The sequence below is a fragment of the Meriones unguiculatus genome, chromosome 5 (assembly GCF_030254825.1).
Source record: "Meriones unguiculatus strain TT.TT164.6M chromosome 5, Bangor_MerUng_6.1, whole genome shotgun sequence".
NCBI classification, from domain to species: Eukaryota; Metazoa; Chordata; class Mammalia; order Rodentia; family Muridae; genus Meriones; species Meriones unguiculatus.
Window position 1 is genome coordinate 104,182,863 of NC_083353.1, and position 21,383 is coordinate 104,204,245.

Genomic DNA, 21,383 nt, shown 5'->3' on the forward strand with positions numbered 1-21,383 from the left:
GCTCACATTTCCATGCACTGCCCTGAGTGCCTGAAATACATAAAAATACATAAACTGTCTCTAATTCCTTAGTAACTATGGGTGGGCTAATAGGCTGACTATCTCCACAGTGACAGGCCATCCTAAGTACCTTTGGGTACACCATTATGTAATCTTTACAGGAATTATGGGGTGGGTTAATTGGTTATCTCAGGTGCTGGGGTTTAGAAAAATTAACTTGCCAAAGTTCCTACAACTAGAAATGCAGAGCTAGCATTTAAACTTGGGTCCATTTGTCTGGAAAGGTGGCTCTTCAGCTACCATGCTAAAACCAGATAGAGTCCCCTGCTGAGTTCCTGTGTCCTTCCAAATGTTTCCAGTCCTTTGTTGGGACCATAGTTTAAGTGCTTCTAACACTACAGTTGAGATGTTAATTGGGAACAAAGTAGGGTTGTACAAGACTGTTGATAGACATCCAACCTTGGCCTTTTTTCTAATTCAACCACTTGTTAGAATACCTTCTAAGTGCCAAACACGTGTAAGGTGACCTTTAGATGAGGTAACCACAGTAAGAGATGGCTGCCCAAGAATGGCAACTGCAGAATGAAACTGAGACAAAAGACTCCATTTGTTTTTTTTAGTGGTGGTTTTTTGTTTTGTTTTGTTTTCCTGAGACCGGGTTTCTCTGTGTGGCCTTGGCTGTCCTGGACTAGCTTTGTAGACCAGGCTGGCCTAGAGCTCACAAAGATCCACTTGTCTCTGCCTCTGCAAGCGCTGGGATTATAAGCGTGCACCACCGCACGCAGCAAGACCCCATTTCTTTGATGTTGATGCTTAATATGCTCTAGCAGGTGTGCTGTGCCTTGCCATGGGACACAAAAATAAATCAGCAGCAGGCCTTGTCCTTGAATTTGTAGTCCATAATTTAGGTACAACCCCCAAATCTCTACTAAATGGAAAATGTCCTAGTGTGTCAGGCTAATGTCCAAGTTCATGTCTCCTAGCCCCCAACATTTCTTTTTAGTCTTCGAGAAAATTATAAATTATATAGTCATTTTTGGATCAAGGTGGCTGGTGCTGGTATTGGTCCGTTAGGCTGCCTGGGAGCTACACATTGGTACTTGGACTCAGTAAACGCCCCCTCCCCCACCAAAAAAAAAAAAAAAAAAGCTTATACACAGGCCCTAGGCGGTGGTGGGCAAAGATAGGGTATACTGAAGGAACGTGCTCAGACTGGAGAGGGTAGCTGCAGCCGCAGGCTATGTCTGAGCAGGCAAACCTGAGGCTGGCCTCTGAAGCCTGGGTGGAAGCCCGAGATGGCGCATTCGGGGCCGCATGGCAGGAGGTGGAGGGGACAACGCTGAAAAAGGATCCTCTGGGATTCACTCACACTTGCCTCAGAAGAGGCTAGGAGGGGAGAGGCTTGGGCAAGTAAGGATGAGGTTCTTTCGGTTTGTTTCTGGAGACAGGGTCTCGCCATGTAGCCCAGCCTACTTAAAGCCTCCAACGTGCCTCCCGCCTCTGCCTACCGAGCGCTGGGACGAAAGGCGTATATCACCACGCCCCGCAAGGATATGGCTCCAATGAGGGCCAGCCCGAGATGTCGCAGGCCCTGAGATCACACCGAAAGCCCTGAGAGGGGATGGCAGAGCCGAGCCGCGGGCGGCCAATCGCCAGCTGCGAGGCCCGCACGCCAACCGCTACGGCGCCTCAGGCAGAACCGCCCACTCCGCCACACCCGAGTTCTCATTGGTGCCTCTCACTTTCTCGTCGGATTGGCTACCTCTAGGATCAGATAAGCGGGAGCTAGGATCTACTTCCGGTGACCGTAAACTGGGACCCGGAAGACCCTCACTGGCGCGCCTTTCCAAAACTACGACAGCCACCCAGAAGGCGAAGGAGGGGGCGCGTGACGGGAGGCCCTGGGGGCGGGGCCACGTCCGAAGGAAGAGGAGGGGCCTGTTTCACAAGAAAGCGGAGTGGGCAGTGTAGGGCCGTGGTAGCCTGCGGGAGGCTGTCCTACGAGGAGAGGGAGACTCAAACAGCAACTCGCTTTACACCAGACCCAGAATCTAGCACGCGTAGTCACTTGGGAGTGAGGCTTTAGGACGCGGAAATGTCGGGTTCTGAGTGCACCGGGACGTGATGGGCCGGAGACTGCTTATCCAAATGTTACTCCGCTCCTGTCTGCCTGGCAGAATGAGGCATCGCACCATAACTTCCAGCCCGGCCCTCTGGGCCTCTCTTCCCTGTCCACGCTCTGAGCTGCGTCTGGACCTGGTTTTAGCTTCTGGACAGTCCTTCCGGTGAGTGACTGCCCTTGGGAGGATCCTCTCCTAGGACTCTTACTCCTCAGTGCTGCCCACGGGATGCAAAGAATGTTGGGCGTGGGACTGTTGGGAGTGATGGATGAGAGTATTCTTTGGAGTCTAAGCACCGGTGGCTAGCCTGTTACCTACTTTATGAAGTAGAGGTGATGAGTGTGCAGGCTTATGATGACCACGCAGTAAAATTATCAGTGGGAAAACTGAGGGATGTAGCCCAGTGAAAAGAGTGCTTGGTTTTCATGCACAGGGCTCTAGGTTCAATTCCCAGCACCACCTTTCTTTTTAAGATGAAAAACGTACCACTTTTATTTATAACTAATAAGTCAGTTTATGGGTGGGACATTTGTAAGTCAGGAGGGACCTTAAAGATTGCAAAACGAGTAACTGAGTGCTAGGGCTGTCTACCCGAGTACTCAGGTGGAGGGAGCAAAGCCCTGCACACTGGAGTGGAGTGCTGGCAGATCAAGTATGGACACTCACTCAGACCGAGGAGCAGCTGTATTGCACTGTGTACCGAGGAGACAAGGGCCAGGAGGGCAGGCCCACCCTAGAGGAGCTGGAAGCCTTACGCAAGTACTTTCAGCTGGATGTCAGCCTGGCTCAGCTGTATAGCCATTGGGCTTCTGTGGACTCCCACTTCCAAAAAATGGCCCAGAAATTCCAAGGTGAGTACAAAGGGCAGGAATGGTGGCTTCTGTACACTTGCTAAGTTACATTTTTGTGACTCGGTTTGCCCTCTGTAAAATGCAGATATAGGGCCAGTGAGATGGCTCAACAGATAAAAGCAGCTTCATATACGTGATAATAACAATAACAGATAAAATTTACTCATTAAAGTGCTTAGACTAGGATTTAGGATATTGCCATTCTTATTATAGTGATGACGGTCACTGCAATGACGTGATAATCCTGACTGTGTGTCCTGGAGCAGGTGACCTCATTCATTCTGTCATTATATACAAAATCGCATTTCCTCTTTGACTGATGAAGGAATAAAGAAAGCTCTGTTCATGCGGGCTCACATTATGGCTTTTTTTTTCTTCTCAGTAGAATGGGATGGTCACTCAGAGCTCATAAGATGTACCAGATGTACAGGAGAGGTCTGGTGGTGATTTCTCTACATGAGCAGTCCTTTATTCTTCTGGGTCTCCCTGGAGCCTCAATATCTGACCTAGAGGGATTCAAGGAAGCCAAGGCACGTCTCCTACCTCCTGCCCTCTGCTTTCTAGGTGTGAGACTGCTGAGACAAGACCCCACTGAATGCCTTTTTTCTTTCATCTGTTCTTCCAACAACAACATTGCTCGCATCACTGGCATGGTGGAAAGGCTATGCCAGGCATTTGGACCGCGACTCATTCAGCTTGATGATGTCACTTACCATGGCTTCCCAAGCCTTCAGGCCCTGGCTGGTGAGTAGGTGGCTCCCCTTCAGCATTTGGACAGGAAGACCTGTTCAGTTCTACCCAGCTCCTACCTCCAGTCTTTCCACCATCCCAAACACTGTTTCTATCCAGAACCACCATACTTGGTCTCATCAGTCCTGGTTACGGCTCATATTCAGATTTCATCCCTGAAATATCAGCACCTTACTAGTTGGCTATTTGCCTGTATAATCAGTACCTCGTTAGAGAACCAGCTGTACACAGTGGTCAGTAGTTTAGGGTTACAGGTATATGATCTGAAACAGACTGCCTAGATCTGAATCCAAGCTCTGACACATATGTTATTTAGCATCTGTATGCTTCAGTTCTGAATCTATGAGATGGAAAATAATGTTACATATCCTGTCAAAATCATGAGGACTAGGGGGCTGGAGAGATGACTCAGTGGTTAAGAGCACTGACTGCTCTTCCAGGGGACCTAGGTTCAATCCCCAGCAGCCACGTGGCAGCTCACAACTATCTGTAACTCCTGTTCCAGGGGATCCAACATCCTCACCTAGACATGTATGCAGCCAAACACCAATGTACATAAAATAAAATGAAATAAATTTGAAAAAAAAAAAAAAAAAAGAATCATGAGGATTGAATAAAAGGAAACACATCCTACAAACAGCACAGTGGAATACAGGAAGTAAGTGGAAAATTTAAGCTGCTGTCGCTTATGTGAATACAACTCACTTGACCTGTATGTTGGTTGGCAGAACCAAGCTAGAGGGAGTGTTTAGGGACTAAATAACAAGGAACCTGCCTTGAGTTCATCTCAAATGGGTTGTTTTTTGGTGCTAAGAAAGGTCTTGAGTCTCTGCCCTTGGTTTAATAATCATAAGTCTTCAAGGAATTAATTTATCTTTCTAAACTTGACCTAACTTTTTTATAGAATGGGAATATCAGTTTCTATTTAGAAGGCTTTGGGGGTGAATAAGTTGATTGTGAGCCATTGAAAAGGAATGATTTAACAACACGGGTCCTTTCCTGTACCTGGGTGAAAGAGCCTATCTCTAAGCCAGGTGTGGTGGTGCATGCCTTTGATCTTAGCACTCAGGGAGGCAGAGGCAGTCGCTGTAAGTTTGAGGCCAGCCTGGTCTACAAAAGTGAGTCCAGGACAGCCAAAGCTACCCAGAGAAACCCTGTATTGAAAAAAACAAAACAAAAAAGGAAAAGAAAGGAAAAAAAGATCCTATCTCCACCATGGCCTTTCTTTGTGTGGGGTTGATGGGTGAGTAGGTAGCCTGTGTGTGTGTGTGTGTGTGTGTGTGTGTGTGTGTGTGTGTGCACGCGCACACATGCATGTGTTTGTGGTAGTCAGAGGTCAGTGTCAGGTGTTTTCCTCAGTACCTTTGGGGTTTTGTTTCTCTCTAGATTTTTTAATTAACTCTATGTGTATACGTGTTTTCCTCAGTAGCTTTTGGGGTTTTGTTGCTTTGTAGATTTTTTTAATTAACTATGTGTATGAGTGTTTTGCCTGAATGTGTATGTGTGCATAATGTGCACATGTCTGGTACCCACAGAGATCAGTAGAGGGTGCCGGATCCCCTAGAACTGGAGTTTCAGGTGGTTGTGAGGCACCATGTAGATGCTGGGAACTGAAGCCTGGTGTTCTGCAAGGGCAACAGGTGCTCTGAACTGCCTAACTGTCTCTCCAGCCCACTTAGCTCCTTGTAAGCCCTTACTTTCTCTTTCTGTAAAATGTGTAACACAATGGTGCTATCATTAGGATCCTTAAGAAAAGCAAACGTAATGTCCTTTGCCAGTCAGTGTGTGGCACACAGCCCTTGCTGTTACTATCATTTATTCTGTGGGTGTGTGTGAGTGCAAGTATACACACTGGAAGATCAGAAAAGGATTTTTCAGAAGTCAGTCTCGTGTTTTTGAGGCAAAGTCTCTCTTGTTTCTGTCACTCAGTTTTATATCCAAGCTAGCTGGCTTTCAAGCTGCCAGCAGATTCTTCTATGTCTACCTCCTATCTCACCTTAGGAATGCTGGGATTACAGATATGAACCTTGACCAGGCACAGTGGCATATTACTATAATCCCAGCTCTCTGGGAGGCAGAGACAGGCAGATCTCTGTTCTAGGCCAGCCTGTTCTACAAAGTGAGTCCAGGACAGCCCAGGCTACACAGAGAAATCCTGTCTCAAAAACAAACAATCAAAACATGTAAACCTCTTCATCTGGCTTTTTACGTGGTTCTGAGGTTTGGACTCAAGTGATCAGGCTTATGGAACAAGTGCATTTACCTGCTGAGCCATCTCCAGCTAGCTTGTTGGGCCATGGGTATAAGCATGTCTTGAATAAAGCTCAAGTGGGGGATCCTTCAGAGCAGGGGGTCTCAGCCCCTTCTTCAGAGCCCAACACAGAGGAAATGCTAAGAGAACATTTATGGGGGCAGAACTTAGGCCGTCACTGTTTTCCTATTCACATCCAAGTATCCACTGGCTCCTACAGGACAGTAAATAGGGCAGAAGTGCCTAGAAAAGCATTGGGGTGGGAGACCTGAGGACAGGAACAAACTGAGAGTATCTGACCCTTCCATCCCTGTCCACTCTCTCACAGGTCCAGAAGTAGAGGCTCACCTCAGGAAGTTGGGCCTGGGGTACCGTGCCCGCTATGTGTATGCCAGTGCTAAAGCCATCCTCGAAGAGCAAGGTGGCCTGGCTTGGCTGCAGCAACTTCGAGTGGCCTCTTACGAAGAGGCCCACAAGGCTCTCTGCACCCTGCCCGGGGTGGGCTCCAAGGTGAGGCCCCGGAGAGGTAGGACATGCCCTCTTCATCCACAAAGCGAGCAGGAGAGGAGGAAACAAGGCACACCTGAGAATTCAGGAGAAGCCTATCTTCTTTCTGGAGGAAGCACAGAAGTCTTTGTCAGAGACAAGCAAAATGCAGAGAGGATAAAAGAGGCTGCCCTTTGGATAAGTTTTTAGAAAAGTCCAATGTGTCGGTGTATTTATGTACACTCCTGTTTGTATGCAGAGATTTCCAGAGGGAAGAACAGGAAAGTTAACACTGCTTACCTCTGGGAAGACAAATGGAAAGAGATTTCTATTTTACATTTTTTTTCCTTAAAATTACCTGTGCTTACAGGATGCTTTGTTGATGTAAATAGATCTATCTAGCAGAAAATTAGAATTTATAACTTATCTTTATTTTTATACTCCTCTGTGGCTTAAAATGAATTTTCAGGAGCTAGATAGATGATCCAGAGGTTAAGAGCACTTGCTTTTCCCTCAGAAAACCTGAGTTTGATTCCTAGCACCCATGTCAGATGGCTTACAATAACCACCTCTAACTTCAGGTCCAAGGGATCTGATGCCCTCTTCTAGTCTCCTTGGGCACCTGCCCAAACACATGGCTTTTGCATACACACACACTCATAAAAATAAATAAATCTTAAAAAAAAAAAAAAAAAAAGATAAATTTTTGGTGCTTGCCACCAAGCCTGACAACCGGAGTTCAATTTCTGAGACCCACATGGTGAAAGAAAACTGGCTCCCGTACTTGGTCTCGGACCTCCCTTAGACCCTAGCCCTATGAACAGATAAGTACATGTAATTTTTTAAAACTTTTGTTTAAGCCAGGCAGTGGCGGTGCAAGCCTTAATTCCAACACTCGGGAGGCAGAGACAGGTGGACCTCTTGAGTTCAAAACTTACCTGGTCTACAGAGTGAGTTCCAAGTCAGCCAAGGCTACAAAAACCTGTCTTGAAAAACCTCTGTTGGCAGAGGTGAGAACATTGGATTTTCAAGACAGGGTTTCTCTGTGTAACCTTAGCTTTCCTGAAACTTGCTCTGTAGACCAGGCTAGCCTCGAACTCACAGATCTGTCTGCCTCTGCCTCCTGAGTGCTGGTAATAAAGGCTTATGCCACTACCACCTGGCTCAATTTTAAAAATTTTAAGTGGATTTTTTTTTCATTTATTTCCTATGTATGTGTATTTTATCCGAATGCATGTGTGTACACCACTTGCAGGCATGGCTCAAGGAGGCCTGAGGAGGGTGTCCGATGGTTATGAGTCATAATGTGGGTGTTGAAAATTGAACCCCCGTCTTCTGGAAGAGCAGCCAGTGTTGTTAACTGTTGAGTCATCTCTTCAGTCCTTTTGACTTAAAGAATTTTTAATGGACTGGCATTAAATCTTGGCATTGCCTAACTTCTGCTGTGTTGATTTTGGCCCAGACCCTTTACCCTTCAGAGCCTCAGTTTTCTTACCAGTGAAAAGAGTATGGTCATACCTTCTCCACCTGTGTGGACGGCCCACACAGATGTCCACTTAGGAACAAGTCTTATTGGAGAAATGGTTAATTATTGCATATTGACTGAGAGTGCAGAATAGTACTACCTTAGAGGAAGGAGGAAGCAGATGGCTTTGGATGCTGGCCAGATCCTGCCATTCCTCTACAACAGTTCTCTCTTTGTCAAAGGTGGCTGACTGCATCTGCTTAATGGCCCTTGACAAACCCCAGGCTGTGCCTATAGACATCCATGTGTGGCAGATTGCCCGGCGTGACTACGGCTGGCACTCTAATACATCTCAGGCTAAGGGCCCGAGCCCCCTGGCCAACAAAGAACTGGGTGAGGAAAGTGGGTGATGCTGGGGCATTGGGCTGAGGTTGGGGAATCTCTGTGGGTGGAGGGTACATGGGTCAATTAATGTAGTTGCTTCACTTCTAACTTAGGAAACTTTTTCCGGAATCTGTGGGGACCTTATGCTGGCTGGGCCCAAGCAGTAAGTATACCTAGCCCAGACCCTAAAGGATTTCCCCTCAGCTCTGCCTGACCCCTGGACTCTTCAGCCACCTGTTCTCATGACTCCTACCACCTCCCCAAGTATTGTCCATTGACCTCAGCGTGCCCCTTTCCACAGGTGCTGTTCAGTGCTGACCTTCGCCAACCAAACCGGGCTGGGGAGCCAACAGCAAAACGCAGAAAGGGATATAAGGTGCCAGAAGGCTAGGTGGGATGAAAGATGTCATTGATATCTTTCCCTTTGTTCTTCTCTCCCCACCCAATCTCATGTCAGGAAGGCTTACTACGCCTACCTCAGAGGTCAGCACCCCAAATCAAGCATTCATTTTATACAACAGGGGTTGAGGGAGCTATTTGAACAAACAGAACTGTCTTGTTTTATCTTCCCTTTATTACAAGAAGGAACAATAAAATAGAAACATTTGTATGGAAAATGCAGTGAAGAGTGAGAGGGAAGGGGTGAGGAGGTATGGGGAAAGAAATCCCCAGTTCTAGGCAGGCTGCCCCCAAACCCTCCCATGGAAGAAACCTTGACTTCCTTGATGTTCAATCCATGGCCCTAGAGCTTGGGGGTGGCGCAGGGGGGAGTTCCGAGCCTGGCTCCACACAGCAGTCTCGGCAGCAACAGCCAGCCGCTGGCCCTGTGTGAGAGGAAAGGGCAAAGGTGGCTGTGGAGCAGGCCCCAGCTCCAGCCTTGTGCTTCTTCATGGAGCACCTGTGCCAGCCCACAGGACCCTGGTTCTTACCCCCAGCTGTTGGTGTCAGCAGCTCTCCATGGCTAGCTGTCTGTCCCTGCCCATCCTGGCTGGTGCCCAGCTGCAGCTTCCTCATGTGCCGAACTACAGCCGTGGCATTGAAAGCTTGCTGTGGAAAGAGGAGGCAGGGGACTGCTGAAAAGGGGCCTCAAGGACTAAGGGTCGGCAGTAGGAGTCTTGCAGTGATTCTGTTATTGCCATTCAGGTATTACTCAGTGACTCCCCAGCTCCTCCCCAGAAACCTCGGTATGGTCTTACTAAATTATATTCAGTTATACATACACTACATATATAAAATGTGTACAGAGGAACATAAAGCTAGAATTCATCTTCATATAACAAACATATCAACACAGCTCTGAGTACATTGCATGGTTATTCTTTCATCTAAGCGGCAGCAGTTTTGTGTTGTCTTTCTTTTTAGACAGTCTTGCTACATAGTTGTGCCTCAGCCTCCAAAGTACTGAGTCCTGGGATTATAGGCCTATATCACCACCACACCCAGTTTCGTGTGATGCTAGTGACCCACCCAACCCAGGGATTCATGTGTGCTAGCAAGCACTGGGCTATGTACACACACACACACACACACACACACACACACACGTTTTGAGACAAGATTTCATGTAGCCCAGGCAGGCTTGTCTTGAATTCCTGATCCTCCTGCCTCGCCCTCAAGTGCTGGAATAACATTCATTTCAAAGAAGGAAAGTGAGCTGCAGAAAAGTAATTTACATACTTGTTTCTATCTTTTTTTTTTTTAATGATTTATTTACTTATTATGTATATAGTGTTCTGCCTGCAGGCCAGAAGGCACCAGATCTCATTATAGATGGTTGTGAGCCACCATGTGGTTGCTGGGAATTGAACTCAGGTCCTCTGGAAGAGCAGTCAGTGCTCTTAACCTCTGAGCCATCTCTCCAGCCCCGTTTCTATCATTTTATATTCCACTTATTCACCTGTATCCTATGTGCCTCGAGTTAAACATATCCAAAATTAAAACTGCCCCCTCAAGACTTGTTTCTGCCCCTAGGGTCATTATCACAGTTATGGTACCACTGTCCACTTTGTCCCCAACCACAAGGTTGAGCCAGGCCTTGACATCTCACTCCCTCAGTTTGCCTTCCATCTTTGTCTCTTGAGTCTACTTCCTGCTATCAACCACTCCTGTGTTCCTCTTGTGATTCTGAGTCAAGCCTCTCCATGTGCTGCATCTCTGACACATCCTACTGGGCCTCCCAGGCTTCCGTCTTTGCCTTCTCTGCATCCTGAAAGCCCTTTCTTCAGGATGAGCTCTGCTGTCAGTCTTTCTGCGATCATCTACTACAACATGTGGGTGCTCACTGTAGCAGTCAAGGACCTTAGTGGCCCAACCTCTACCAGCTTCTCCAGCCTGGCCTCTTGACACTCAGTTTGCTTAGTTCCTTCAGCCCCTCTAGTCCAGCAGGCTTAAAACGTGGCCACACTCTCTTACCCTCACCTCTTTGCATACCTGTTCCCTCTGCCTCAGGCATATCCTCTGTGCCTGGTTATTACTCAACTGACAGGCCTGTAGACACCTTTCTGATTCTACTTGGGTCCCATAGGCTGTATCATGAATCCTTGAGATAACTGTCCCTCTAGAGATGGAGCTCAGGGACCCACTCCAGAGTAGGGGTCAAGGGGCCTTTGTTGAGTAAACAAAGGAGATTCTTTGGAAAACCTCTCTGAGCAGGTCCTGCATGTACTTGTTACTGTGTGCATCCTGAGGAGGACCCAGGATTAGGCGTGTATGCTGACCTTCCACTTGCTCTTGGCAAAGTTCTTCTTGATCTGCTCGCTCACTGACTGGTGGATATTCTTATCCAGAGCTGTGTCTCCTGCAATCCTAGAATGGGGGAATATGCAGTTTCTAGCGAGGCTGGGGGCAGGCCTAGGCCTCCAGGTCCCATCCTAACTCATACTTTAGAGTGGCAGCTCTCACCATGGGTGCTGCAAGGCCTGCTCACAGGTGAACCTCTTCTCCGGATCTTTCTCCATCAAGTGCCGTATGAAATCTTTCGCTGAAGCCCCAAGACAAAAGCAAAGATACAGCATGACCATGCCTGTGGACACCCCCAAGACACTGCTCATTCCCTCACATCTCACCTGCAACAAGGCAAGACAAAGGGCCCGTCTGCTTATGCTCCACCCCACACCCCAGCCTTTTAGCCCCCTCCTTTCTTGAGAACATATTTACAAAAGAATCCACTCAGTGTGCTCACACTAGTGTGTAAGCCACTATGCAGCCATCACAAGCTGGTTCCTACTTGGGACATGGAATGGGAGATAGAAATATTTATGTTCTTTAAGCCTCAGGGAATAAGTAAGCCTTATAGGAGGTATTTTGCAAATACTATGTTTGAAGACTGAATGAATGCCTACAGATCTCTCAGATTAAGAGCCAAGCAGAAGGAACTCAAGGTAAGACATATGACCTCAGCTTCTAGTTTGGGACAGAGGCAGACAGTGGGGAGACCCTTGGAGCAGATGAAGAAGGCCCCTGAGGTAGGGCCCAGACAAAGAAGGCAAAGACCCAAATACCAGAGTCAGAGATGTCGTCCCAATAAGGAGAGTCAAACTCATACTCGGCCTTCAAAATCTGTTCAAAGAGTTTGGCATCATTTTCATCATAGAAGGGTGGGTAACCACAGAGCCTAGGCAGAAAGAAAACACCTCATGTCAGCTTTAAGAATACTTGTTGGCTTAGAGATGGAGCTTTGGGGCAGTGCCAAGAGTCAGATGGGACCCACAGGAAGTTTCCTTCTGTCCTTTGAACATGCTATCATTAGGATCTTTGTGTTTGATTCTTCCCACACCTAAAGTGGCTGGCTCCTTTACTTCAAGTCCATTCGGATGTTACCTCCAGGAAGAGCCCTTGACTTTCTGAATCGACATCTATCCCCATCTCCCTACTCCTGCTTGATTTTCTTCATAGTGATTTTGCCAGGTGACATTATTTTATAGATTTATTTACTCATTGATTCTTTCTACATGTCAACCCTTAAGGGGAGGCACTTGCTTTGGTTTGTTTTCTGCTAAATCAGTGCTCCTACATTGCTGGAAACACGGTATCTCTTAAATGAAGCCTGCTAGGTTTTTTTGCTTGTTTGGTTTTGTGTATGCGTATTTTGCCTACATGTAAGTCTATACACCATGTGTGGCAGTACCCACAAAGACCAAAAGAAGGCATCAGATCCTCTGGAACTGTCGTTACAGGTGCTTGTGAACCACTATGTGGGTGCTGGGAATTGAACCTGGGTCCTCTGGAAAAGCAGCAATTGCTCTTAACCTCCAGACCCCTGCCTGTTAGTATTTATCTGGTATATAATGTATAGAAGGAGGGAGAAAAAGCAGAGAGGACAACTCTAGCCACAAGCACCTTACCCATGCCCCCACTTACAGGATATAGGCAATGACCCCTATGGACCAGCAGTCCACGGCCTTGCTGTAGGGCTTCTGGGCCAGGACCTCAGGGGCTGTAGACGGAAGGGGACATGGTGATAACAAATGTCTGCCCTATAGTTCCTGGTTCCTTCCTTATCCCCAGCCCCAACCTAGGACCCTTCTCACCCACATATCCTGGAGTCCCACAGGCTGTGGAGAGCACACTGCCTGGGTCCTCCATCTTGGAGAGGCCAAAGTCGGAGATCATGATTTTGGAGTCTTCATCCAGACTGTAGTACAGCAAGTTCTCTGGCTTAGAGGATAGGAAAGAGGAAAAGGGGCAGTCAGAAGTAGCCTGAGGCTAGCAGCACTGAACACTTCTCCAAAATCCATTGTGGTTAGCTAGCTAAATCCGCTAGAAACTAGCTAGCATGCACCTCCTACACTAGGAGGTGTAAGCAGGAAAAGCAAGAGTTCAGTGTGTTCTCAGCTACATACTGAGCTCAAAGCCAGCCTGACATACACAAGACCGTGTCTCAAAAACGGGTGACAAAAGCTTAAACCCTAATTAGCCATTTCAGTCATTGAGGCAGAAAACAGTCTAAGGCTTGCCTTGACAACAGTCAGTTAAGGCTAGCCTGGGCAATTTAGAACCTGCCTCAGGATAAAAAAAAAAAAAAAAAAGAGAGTAATGGGTTGTGTAGAAGGGGGACTAACTGAGGAAGGAAGGGAAAGAGGGGACATGGGAAAGGAACACAGTATAATGACACCTGTGTATGAAGGTGTGATGAAACCCATCTGTATGCTAATCTAAAGCATAGATAACAATGGTACAGACGAAGGCTTGGCGGGGCCGCTTGGGAGTGAAGGTTGCACACTTGCCTAGCATTATACATAAGTCTCTAGGTAAATAAGCAGAACACACCCACCCCCCTGCCCTGCACAAGGAAATTCTCTATAAGTTCCAGAAAAGACAGGGCCAAGGGGGTGTGGGAAGGATTTTCATAGACCTCAGAAGCCTTATAGAAATTCCCAGTACCACAAAAAAAAAATTTATTTTATATCTCCTCTGCCAGACCTTGGGTAAGTACCTGACTAATTTCAACCCTACCACATAGGCAGCCTGGCCAGTCTCAACAAGCTCACTTTACAGATGAGGAAACCAATGCCTTTTGAGGCAGTAATTGACCTAAGAGCCAGTTCAGGGCATGGCAAGGCTACACTTGAACATCTCTTGTATCCCAGAGCCCTTCCATCCTGGACTGAAGAATTTTGTTGTCGTTTTAGTTTTCTGAGATAAGATGTCTCTGTGTGGTCCTGTTTGTCTTGGAACTCTGTAGACCAGGCTAGCCTCAAACTCAGGTCTGTCTGCCTTTGCTGAGATAAAAGGCGTGCACAGCTTACACTTTAGTGTTTTTCTTTTCTTTTCTTTTTTTTTTTTTTTTTTTCTTTCCCAGTGTTTTGAGACAGGGTGACTCTGTGTAGTCCTGGATGTCCTGGACTCCCATTTGTAGACTAGGCTGGCCTCAAACTCAGAGATTCACCTGCCTCTGCCTCCTGAGTGCTGGGATTAAAGACTTGCATCACCACAACCAGTGACTGAACATAAGCTCCTTTCCATTTCTCTGAAGCTTTGCTGTCCCAACTGTTCTCTACAAAGTAAGTAGAATGTTTCATTACCAGAAAAAGACACATATGCTGTTAAGGTAAAATAACAACCCAGCCCACTTTGTGTCTCTTGTCTGGGCTGGAATATGAGGAGCTGATTTAGAGAGTCACAAGAAATTCATCTTGTAAATGGGAAGTTTAGGCTTCAATGAGGGGCTGAGATGCCCCAGGAAAAGGCAGGATAGGCAGAGATCCCCTTCCCCCACTACACAGTTGTCTAGGTCCCTAAGATCCCACCTTGAGATCCCGGTGCACAATGCCCAGGTCATGCAGGTACTTTACAGCGTCCAGCACCTGGAAGATGAGGCGGCTGGCATCCCTTTCTGTATAGAATCCTTTCTCCACGATGCGGTCAAACAGCTCTCCACCTGAAACCCTGCAGCAAGGAACAGGAAAGTCTGGCTAAGAGAGGCTGTCAGCAGGAAGAGGAGTAAGGATGGACACAGACAGGCCACTTACAGCTGCATGATGAGGTAGAGGTGGCCCCCACTCTCATAGATGTCATCCAGGGCTACAATGTTAGGGTGCTTGATCCTAAAAAGAGAAATGAGGTTTACAGATTAAGATGGCTCACCACTCCCCAGGACCTGCATCTAGGGCAGGACACCAAGGTTCTGGAACCCACTGGGGAAAAGCTGATGCTAGAAGACAAGAAGGAAGACCAAGCAAGCACTGGGCTCTGGAGGCAAACGGACCTGGGCCCAGAGAGATCCACACCCAAACCCTGCTTCTGCCATGAGCTACTTAGAAAGTAGTGTTTTCACTTTGCAGCTCTGATGGGAATGTGGCTTCTAAGTTTTCCATGGTCACACCTTTGCCAGCCACCTGGCCACAGAGGTTCAAGTACAGGAAATGTCGACTTCAGTTCTGCTCTAGCACCGGGTACCGGGTACAAAGTAATTGCTCATAGTATATGCTGATTGGAACAAAGCCTCTCTGAGCCTGAGTGTCTTCATCTATAAAAGATAAATAAGACCTTAAAAAAAGTCACATGAAGGAGGGCTGGAGAGATGGTTCAGCAGTTAAGAGCGCTGACTGTTCTTCCAGAGAACCCAGGTTCAATTCCCAGCACCCACATGGCAGCTCACAACTGTCTGTAACTCCTGTTCCAGGGGTCCAACACCCTTGACCAGACATATATGCAGTCAAACACCAGTGCACATGAAATGAAAGTGAATAAATTTTAAAAAATTCACATGAGGACCACATGACATATGGCAAGAAAGGTGCTTCGCACAGTGCTTCCATATGGTCAGGGCTCAACAAATGAAAGGTAATTGATCTCAGTGATAAGACTTTCTGTTTAACTTTGGACAACTAAGGCCATCGCTGGCCTCATTTTCCCATGCACCTGAATAAGGGAAATGAAATGACCAGCTCCTCTTTGTCCAGATAGGAAATAGGAGGCTCTGGAAGCAAATGCTTGCTATAAAACTTTGCAGTATGAGCAGGTTTCCTGTCAGTTGGTTGATAATTTAGTCGGGGGTTCAGTAAATAGATGTCTGCTTTACTGTATGGGAGAAACTTTTAAGTGAGTAGAGAGTGATGTGGGTGGTTGATTTTGAGGCCCCATGAACAGATTCATCCTCTGAAAACAGGACCTGGCACCTCAGTCTCATCTGGGAGGTTAGCTCTGTGCCCAACATTTTCTGCCAAGTAGCAGTTCTCATCCTGTGAGGCCCAGAATCCAAATGATTTCTACAGCTGGGGGATGAGGAGGGGTCAACGCAGGGCCCACACACTTATGCAGCACGGCGATCTCATTCTCCATGCTGCCTTCTTTGCCTTCCAGGGCCTTCTTGGCAATGCATTTGATGGCTACCAGCTTCTGAGTCCTCTTGTCCTCTGCCAGGATCACTTCCGAGAAGGCACCCCTATGAGACAGATGTTTGCAAGGTGAGGAGCCAAAACCCCAGCTTCCCTTGCTCATTCCTCCATTACCTGTAGCCCACATGACCACCTCTGTCCTTCAGCTCTCATCTACCTCCTGGCTCCAGAGGTGATCACATCAGCCAGATCTGGCCAGTCAGATTTGTCTGTCCCTTGTGCCAGTAACTGGTCACATACATGCCAGTTTCCTGGCACTGTGAATGAGATAATTTCCTACTAAGCCGGTAGGATGTAAATCTGGAGTGGGTGGCAGTCATTGTTAGTACATTGGGGAGAGGCTGCTTCAGACTGAAGCTAACCAAAGGAAACTGAGCTGGGAAATAGAGAGTTTTCTGATATCATGAGCCAGCTGGGCCTCAACTCTGTGCTACCTGATTATGTGCATGGTTGGTTGATTCTTTTTCTATTGAAGTCACTTTGATTTGTGGCTAATTTATTATTGTTTTTGTTTTTTGAGACAGGGTTTCCCTGTGTAGCCTTGGCTGGCCTAGACTTGCTTTGTAGACCAGGCTGTAGATCACAGAGATCAGTCTGCCACTGCCTCCCTGAGTGTTTGGATTATTGGCATGTGCCACTGCTCCTGGCTAGGCTGTAGGTAAGTTAATGCCCTTTAGAACCTCACAGAAACATACCTGGGAATGTTTTTAAAATGCAGAATCTCAAGTCCTACCAGCCTCAGACTTCCAAAATCAAATGATGCATTTTAACTAGGTCCACAGGCAATTTATATGCTCAGTGAGTTTTAAGAGGGAGATTCGTAGCAACAAATACATCTATTCATACTAGCACTCACTGATCTTGGAGAATCTGCTAGGGCATGATTTCTGCATTTATTTTCTTTCCCTGGGAGAATAAGAAGTCGCAAGTCGAAGCCATGAGGGTAACTAGGGATGTCATCACAACACTGGTTGCCATTCTTGGCGCTCCAGTTTGCCCACACACTATATAGCTAGTCTTTTTTTTTCTTTTTCTTTTTTCAGATTTATTTACTTCATGTATATGAGGGTTTTGCCTGTATGTATGTCTGCGCCACATGCATACCTGGTGCCCACAAAGGTCAGAAGAGGGCATCAGACTTGGATCTGGAGTTATAGATGATTGTGAGCCATCATCAGTGCTGAGACCTAGTCCCCTGTAGGACCGGCCAGTGCTCTTAACTGCTAAGCCATCTCTCCATGGGCAGTCTTAAATACCTTCCTTTGTGCTGGGAAATGACCTCTTCTCAAGGCCTTGCATTCTCTTCCCCTTTTCATCTCTTACTGCTTCAGCTCCTCTTCAGCTCCTCCCCAGCCCTAACTGTAAGCTCCAGCAGACTGCTTCTTTCTATAGTAGCCTTGCCTCTGAGCCTTTGCATACACTGTTCCCTTTCCTTGAATTACCTCCCTTCTTTTTGACAAGCACAAGCCTGCCAATCTTATCTTTCAGTTCCCAGTCTTCATGCCCTTTGGGAAGGGTTCCCCTGGCAGAAGAGACTACTCTGGCCTCTACAACCTCAGAAAGTGTAAACACAGATCTGCCTATCATGTTGTGTCTATCTCTCTAGGATCAACTAGTAAAGGGAAGAAACTAAGTTTGAGTTATATTTGGATTCCCACCATCAAGAGCATCCATGCCCAGCCTCAGTTTACAAACCCAGCTCTTGGCAGCAAGCTAGATGAATGGCTCTTCCATTCTTCTGTACTTCCTTCTATTCATAAGGAACCCATCCTACCCACTGTTTGTCAAAACCAAAAAGCTAGACTAGTCTACACTATAGCAGAGCTGCCACAGGCCCTGTTCTATAAGAAAAGGGAAGTGCTGGTCAACTGGCCAGAGGAAGCATCACCCCAGACTCAGCCCCTCCAGCCATCAGGCCCAAGATTGGCCCTTCCCAATTCTGTTGCCAGCTCAGACGTCACCCCATCACCACCACCACCACCACCACCACTCTGAGACTCACGTGCCCAGAACATCTCGGAAGTCATAAATATCCCTAATGTCTTCTGCTTGCTTCCACCTGGGGCCTTCCACTGCCCCTGGCATGGCCCACTGTCCCCCAGCCACAGCCAGGGCTCCTAGAAAGAAAACAAAGGCAAAGTTTCAGGGGACCAAGCTTCTCTGAGGATCAACTACATGTCCGATCACTGTTCAGCCAACAAGAGTTCATTCATTCCTTGATGTGTTCATTGACACAGTCATTCAGCCTTCACCAGTCATTTGTTCATTCAACAGTATTTGTTCACAAATTCTTAGGCCTAGAAAAAAAAGCATTCCTCGTAGCAAAGTTCTCAATATTGGTGCATTCCTTCACTTCTTCATTCTCCATTTTGCCCCCATCTTTCTCTGAATCCTAACACCCAAAAGAACCCTCCCCTCAAGGAAGAGAGCAGATAAAAGCACAGGCCAGCTGGAAGCAGCAGCGTAGCTCCCTAGAGGAGCCCTGTGCCCAGAAGCAGTGATGCCCCAGCCTCATCCCGGGAAGGGTTATGGTGTCTCCCTCCTCCTCCTTGCCACCCTAGCCTCTCGGAAATCAGGTTTCCGGCAGCCTGGGCTTCCAGCAATATCTCAGCCACGTTTTTAAATAGCTCCTTCTCACTGTTACCAAGGCAACATCAGCCACAGCTGGAACTCCCCAGGCCTAGCCCTCCTGACTCCCCGCCTGTGTCCCAGCAGCCTGAAAACTGGTCCCACCTGTCTGTCCCCTCTTGATCTGACCTTATCTATCTTGAACCTTTCCCTGGAGACCTCTGTCTCATCCTATATGAGAGGGCGGGTTCTCTCCCCATGCATCATGTGAAAAATAGAAACTGATGTTGGAGATGGACAGGGTGAGTCCAGAGTCACCCAAAAAGACACCCAGCCATGGTCCCAGCTAAGCTTGCTAAGGGCAAAGGCTGTCTGCTGTTGGTCTAGTAGAAAACTAGACTAGGGATCATTCAGAAAAGTCTCTCAGCATCCCAAAACCAGTGAGAGGGTAAAGCCAAAACAGAGCCCCTCATGACCTACGGCTCTGGGAAGGCATCATCCTATTTCCCCTGGGAAGGATAAAGAGAGAGAAGGCATCCTAACCAGAACTGAGCATCAGTTCCTTGAATGAGACCTTTTCCCAGAATGTCAACCAGCCAGCCCAGGGCCAGAAGTTTGAGAAAGGAGTCAATATAAATTCAAGAAATAAAGTCAAACTCACCTAGAGGCCAGCACTAGTGACCCCCACAGTTCCACACCCTGCAGCAGACACTCCACAGCAGGACTTCCATGAACCTTGAGCCCAAACACCTGCCTGCTAGACCCAACACTGTACACCAGGACACCTGACTATGTGCATAAACGCAAACAACACACATTCATATGCACGGCTCCCAGACACCCTCATGTTTTCACACCTACCTGTTCGTCCAAACACTGCTCACCCAGACCCCTTACACTCCAGTACTGATTCCATGCACACATGAAGAAGGTGGCATCCGTTCCCACACACCAGACACTATCTACACCCTCCAGTTCCTCTGCCCAGTGCCCTTCACAGCAAACCAACTCTCTACCTAATTATAAACACCCTCAGAGCAAGACAAAACCTCCCCCAACTCTGACAACTACCTTCTAAGCCAGACACCAGTATGGGTGTTTATCCTTGAACACCATATGCAACAAGAATTCCCAAACACCCTTATACAACTGGAGCATATGCCTACTTCAGGGAACCCCTTCCATGCCCTCCCCCACCTACACTTCCAGATGCCCACGCCCTTCCACAGTCAGGCCTAGCGCTTGGACACGCGCGCATACAGACCCCCTTCCTCACCCTGTTCTGATACCCAGGCAATATCCCTGGAGGTCACCTAGCACCTGATGGGCCTGGGACGGAGGTGGGAGAGAAAGGCCCAACCCTATTCTGTCCAGGGGCTAAGTAAGCGCCCCTCCCACCCTTGGGCTTCAGGACCCTGCAGCTGGAGCACAGAGCAGGGCGCCCCCCAGCTGTACCTGCGGCTGCCCCACCTCGGAGCTGGCTGCGAGGGCCGAGGTGGCTGGTGCGGAGCTCCCGCCGAGTCTGTGCCTGGTCAGCCTGCCCGTTTAGACGCTGGCGCTGGGCTGGGGCTTGGCTCTCTCGGCCCGCCTGCGGCTCTGATGTCAATGGAGGAGGAGCCTGAGGCAGAAGACCTGGGGATTGGGAGTTGAGGGGACGCGCGCTCTCGGACTGGAGAAGGAGGCTGGGTGGTTTTATTACATTACCCCCAACAAGCTTATTTGCCCGTTCTTTGGTCTTCAGCAGAACCCTTGCCAACGGATACAAGTGAAGTTTAAAAGATGGTCTTGAAATCAGCAGTTGGTCAGAGGCAGACAGTGTTTGAACCAGCATTTATGAGATGCCAGAGGCTGGCCACTTTGAGCCTGGAGTTGCTTTCAGTACAGTTCTTAGGCTCTTATCCCCTCTGTCCCTACCTTCCAGTGGCTAAAGGGAACTGAGCCCAAGAAGGGCTCAGAAGACTAGTAAGGGGCTGGTGAAATGAGCTGAAAGGTTCCATTTGATAGGCAAACTGAGGTCCCATGCCAGTGAAACAAAGCTAATGTTCTGATCACACACACTTTCAGGTACTGCTCAAAGGGACTAGACGAAAGAGGTGGGAAGGGGGAGCTGGAGTTAAATCTGGATCCTTAGGGACGCAGGCCAAAGAGGACCAAAATGCCATGTGACAGACCCATGGCTGGGAGCCAGGATGGGGAGGGTGGAGCAAATCTGTTCTTGGGGCTACAGGCTCGGGGCCAAGGGACCTGACCTGGCTTGGTTTATGCATGGCTCGTTTGGAATAGATTGAGCTCAGGCTAGAAGGGAATCAGCTGGCAAGATGGGGCTGCCCTGAAGCCAGGTCAATAGGATTCTGCATGGGCTCCGGCACCACTCATCTCTGTTCCCCCAGTTCCTGATCCCCACATTTCAAGCTGGGCTGCGATGGCATACACCTATAATCCCAGCCCTAGGGAGGCAGAAGCAGGTGGATCCCTGAGTTTGAGGCCAGCCTGGTCTACAGAGTGAGTTCCGGGACAGCCAGGGATATATAGAGAAATTGTATCTTGAAAAAAAAAATCTTTTACTTTTGTTTTTTGAGGAAAAAGTGTAATTTATCCTACTCCAAATCATGGTTAACAGTGAAAAGCCAACTTTAGACTGGAGAAGTTCTTAGCCAGACAGTAGCTCAC

At 47.9% G+C, this 21,383-nt stretch overlaps 2 protein-coding genes across 8 annotated transcripts; one reads left to right on the forward strand and one right to left on the reverse strand.

Annotated features, from left to right (window-relative positions):
* The first annotated feature begins 1,927 nt into the window (after positions 1-1,927).
* Ogg1 (8-oxoguanine DNA glycosylase) lies at positions 1,928-8,924 on the forward strand. 5 transcript variants are annotated; one of them, XM_060383918.1, is made up of 7 exons: positions 1,928-2,285; positions 2,724-2,971; positions 3,536-3,715; positions 6,301-6,482; positions 8,166-8,316; positions 8,421-8,470; positions 8,592-8,924. In XM_060383918.1, the coding sequence occupies exons 1-7, from the start codon at positions 2,125-2,127 to the stop codon at positions 8,718-8,720; spliced, it is 1,101 nt and encodes a 366-aa protein (XP_060239901.1). In that variant the 5' UTR covers positions 1,928-2,124; the 3' UTR covers positions 8,721-8,924. The 5 variants fall into 5 exon arrangements, 4 of the variants coding, with proteins under 4 accessions (XP_060239901.1, XP_021493302.1, XP_060239900.1 ...); XM_021637627.2 differs by having other exon boundaries at positions 8,609-8,924; XM_060383917.1 differs by having other exon boundaries at positions 2,164-2,285; positions 2,717-2,971; positions 8,609-8,924.
* Positions 8,862-20,317, reverse strand: Camk1 (calcium/calmodulin dependent protein kinase I). Of its 3 annotated transcripts, none has more exons than XM_060383915.1 (12): positions 20,169-20,317; positions 18,148-18,262; positions 16,061-16,192; positions 14,778-14,852; positions 14,613-14,694; positions 12,837-12,963; positions 12,667-12,742; positions 11,808-11,920; positions 11,209-11,287; positions 11,025-11,112; positions 9,237-9,354; positions 8,862-9,131 (listed from the first exon to the last, which is right to left on the reverse strand). In XM_060383915.1, the coding sequence occupies exons 2-12, from the start codon at positions 18,228-18,230 to the stop codon at positions 9,037-9,039; spliced, it is 1,068 nt and encodes a 355-aa protein (XP_060239898.1). In that variant the 5' UTR covers positions 18,231-18,262; positions 20,169-20,317; the 3' UTR covers positions 8,862-9,036. The 3 variants fall into 3 exon arrangements, with proteins under 3 accessions (XP_060239898.1, XP_021493299.1, XP_021493300.1); XM_021637624.2 differs by having other exon boundaries at positions 14,556-14,694; XM_021637625.2 differs by having other exon boundaries at positions 14,556-14,694; positions 20,184-20,267.
* Between the last annotated feature and the right edge of the window lie 1,066 nt (positions 20,318-21,383).

Coding starts and splice junctions, on each gene's coding strand:
- Ogg1 (XM_060383918.1), top strand. CDS start 2,125: ATGGGCCGGAGACTGCTTATCCAAATGTTACTCCGCTCCTGTCTGCCT. Junction 6,483..8,165: donor TGCCCGGGGTGGGCTCCAAG/GTGAGGCCCCGG, acceptor TCTTTGTCAAAG/GTGGCTGACTGCATCTGCTT. Junction 8,471..8,591: donor ATGCTGGCTGGGCCCAAGCA/GTAAGTATACCT, acceptor CATTGACCTCAG/CGTGCCCCTTTCCACAGGTG.
- Camk1 (XM_021637624.2), bottom strand. CDS start 18,230: ATGCCAGGGGCAGTGGAAGGCCCCAGGTGGAAGCAAGCAGAAGACATT. Junction 11,921..12,666: donor GGGGTCATTGCCTATATCCT/GTAAGTGGGGGC, acceptor CTTTCTGCCTAG/GCTCTGTGGTTACCCACCCT. Junction 11,288..11,807: donor GGACGACATCTCTGACTCTG/GTATTTGGGTCT, acceptor TTGGGGCTTCAG/CGAAAGATTTCATACGGCAC.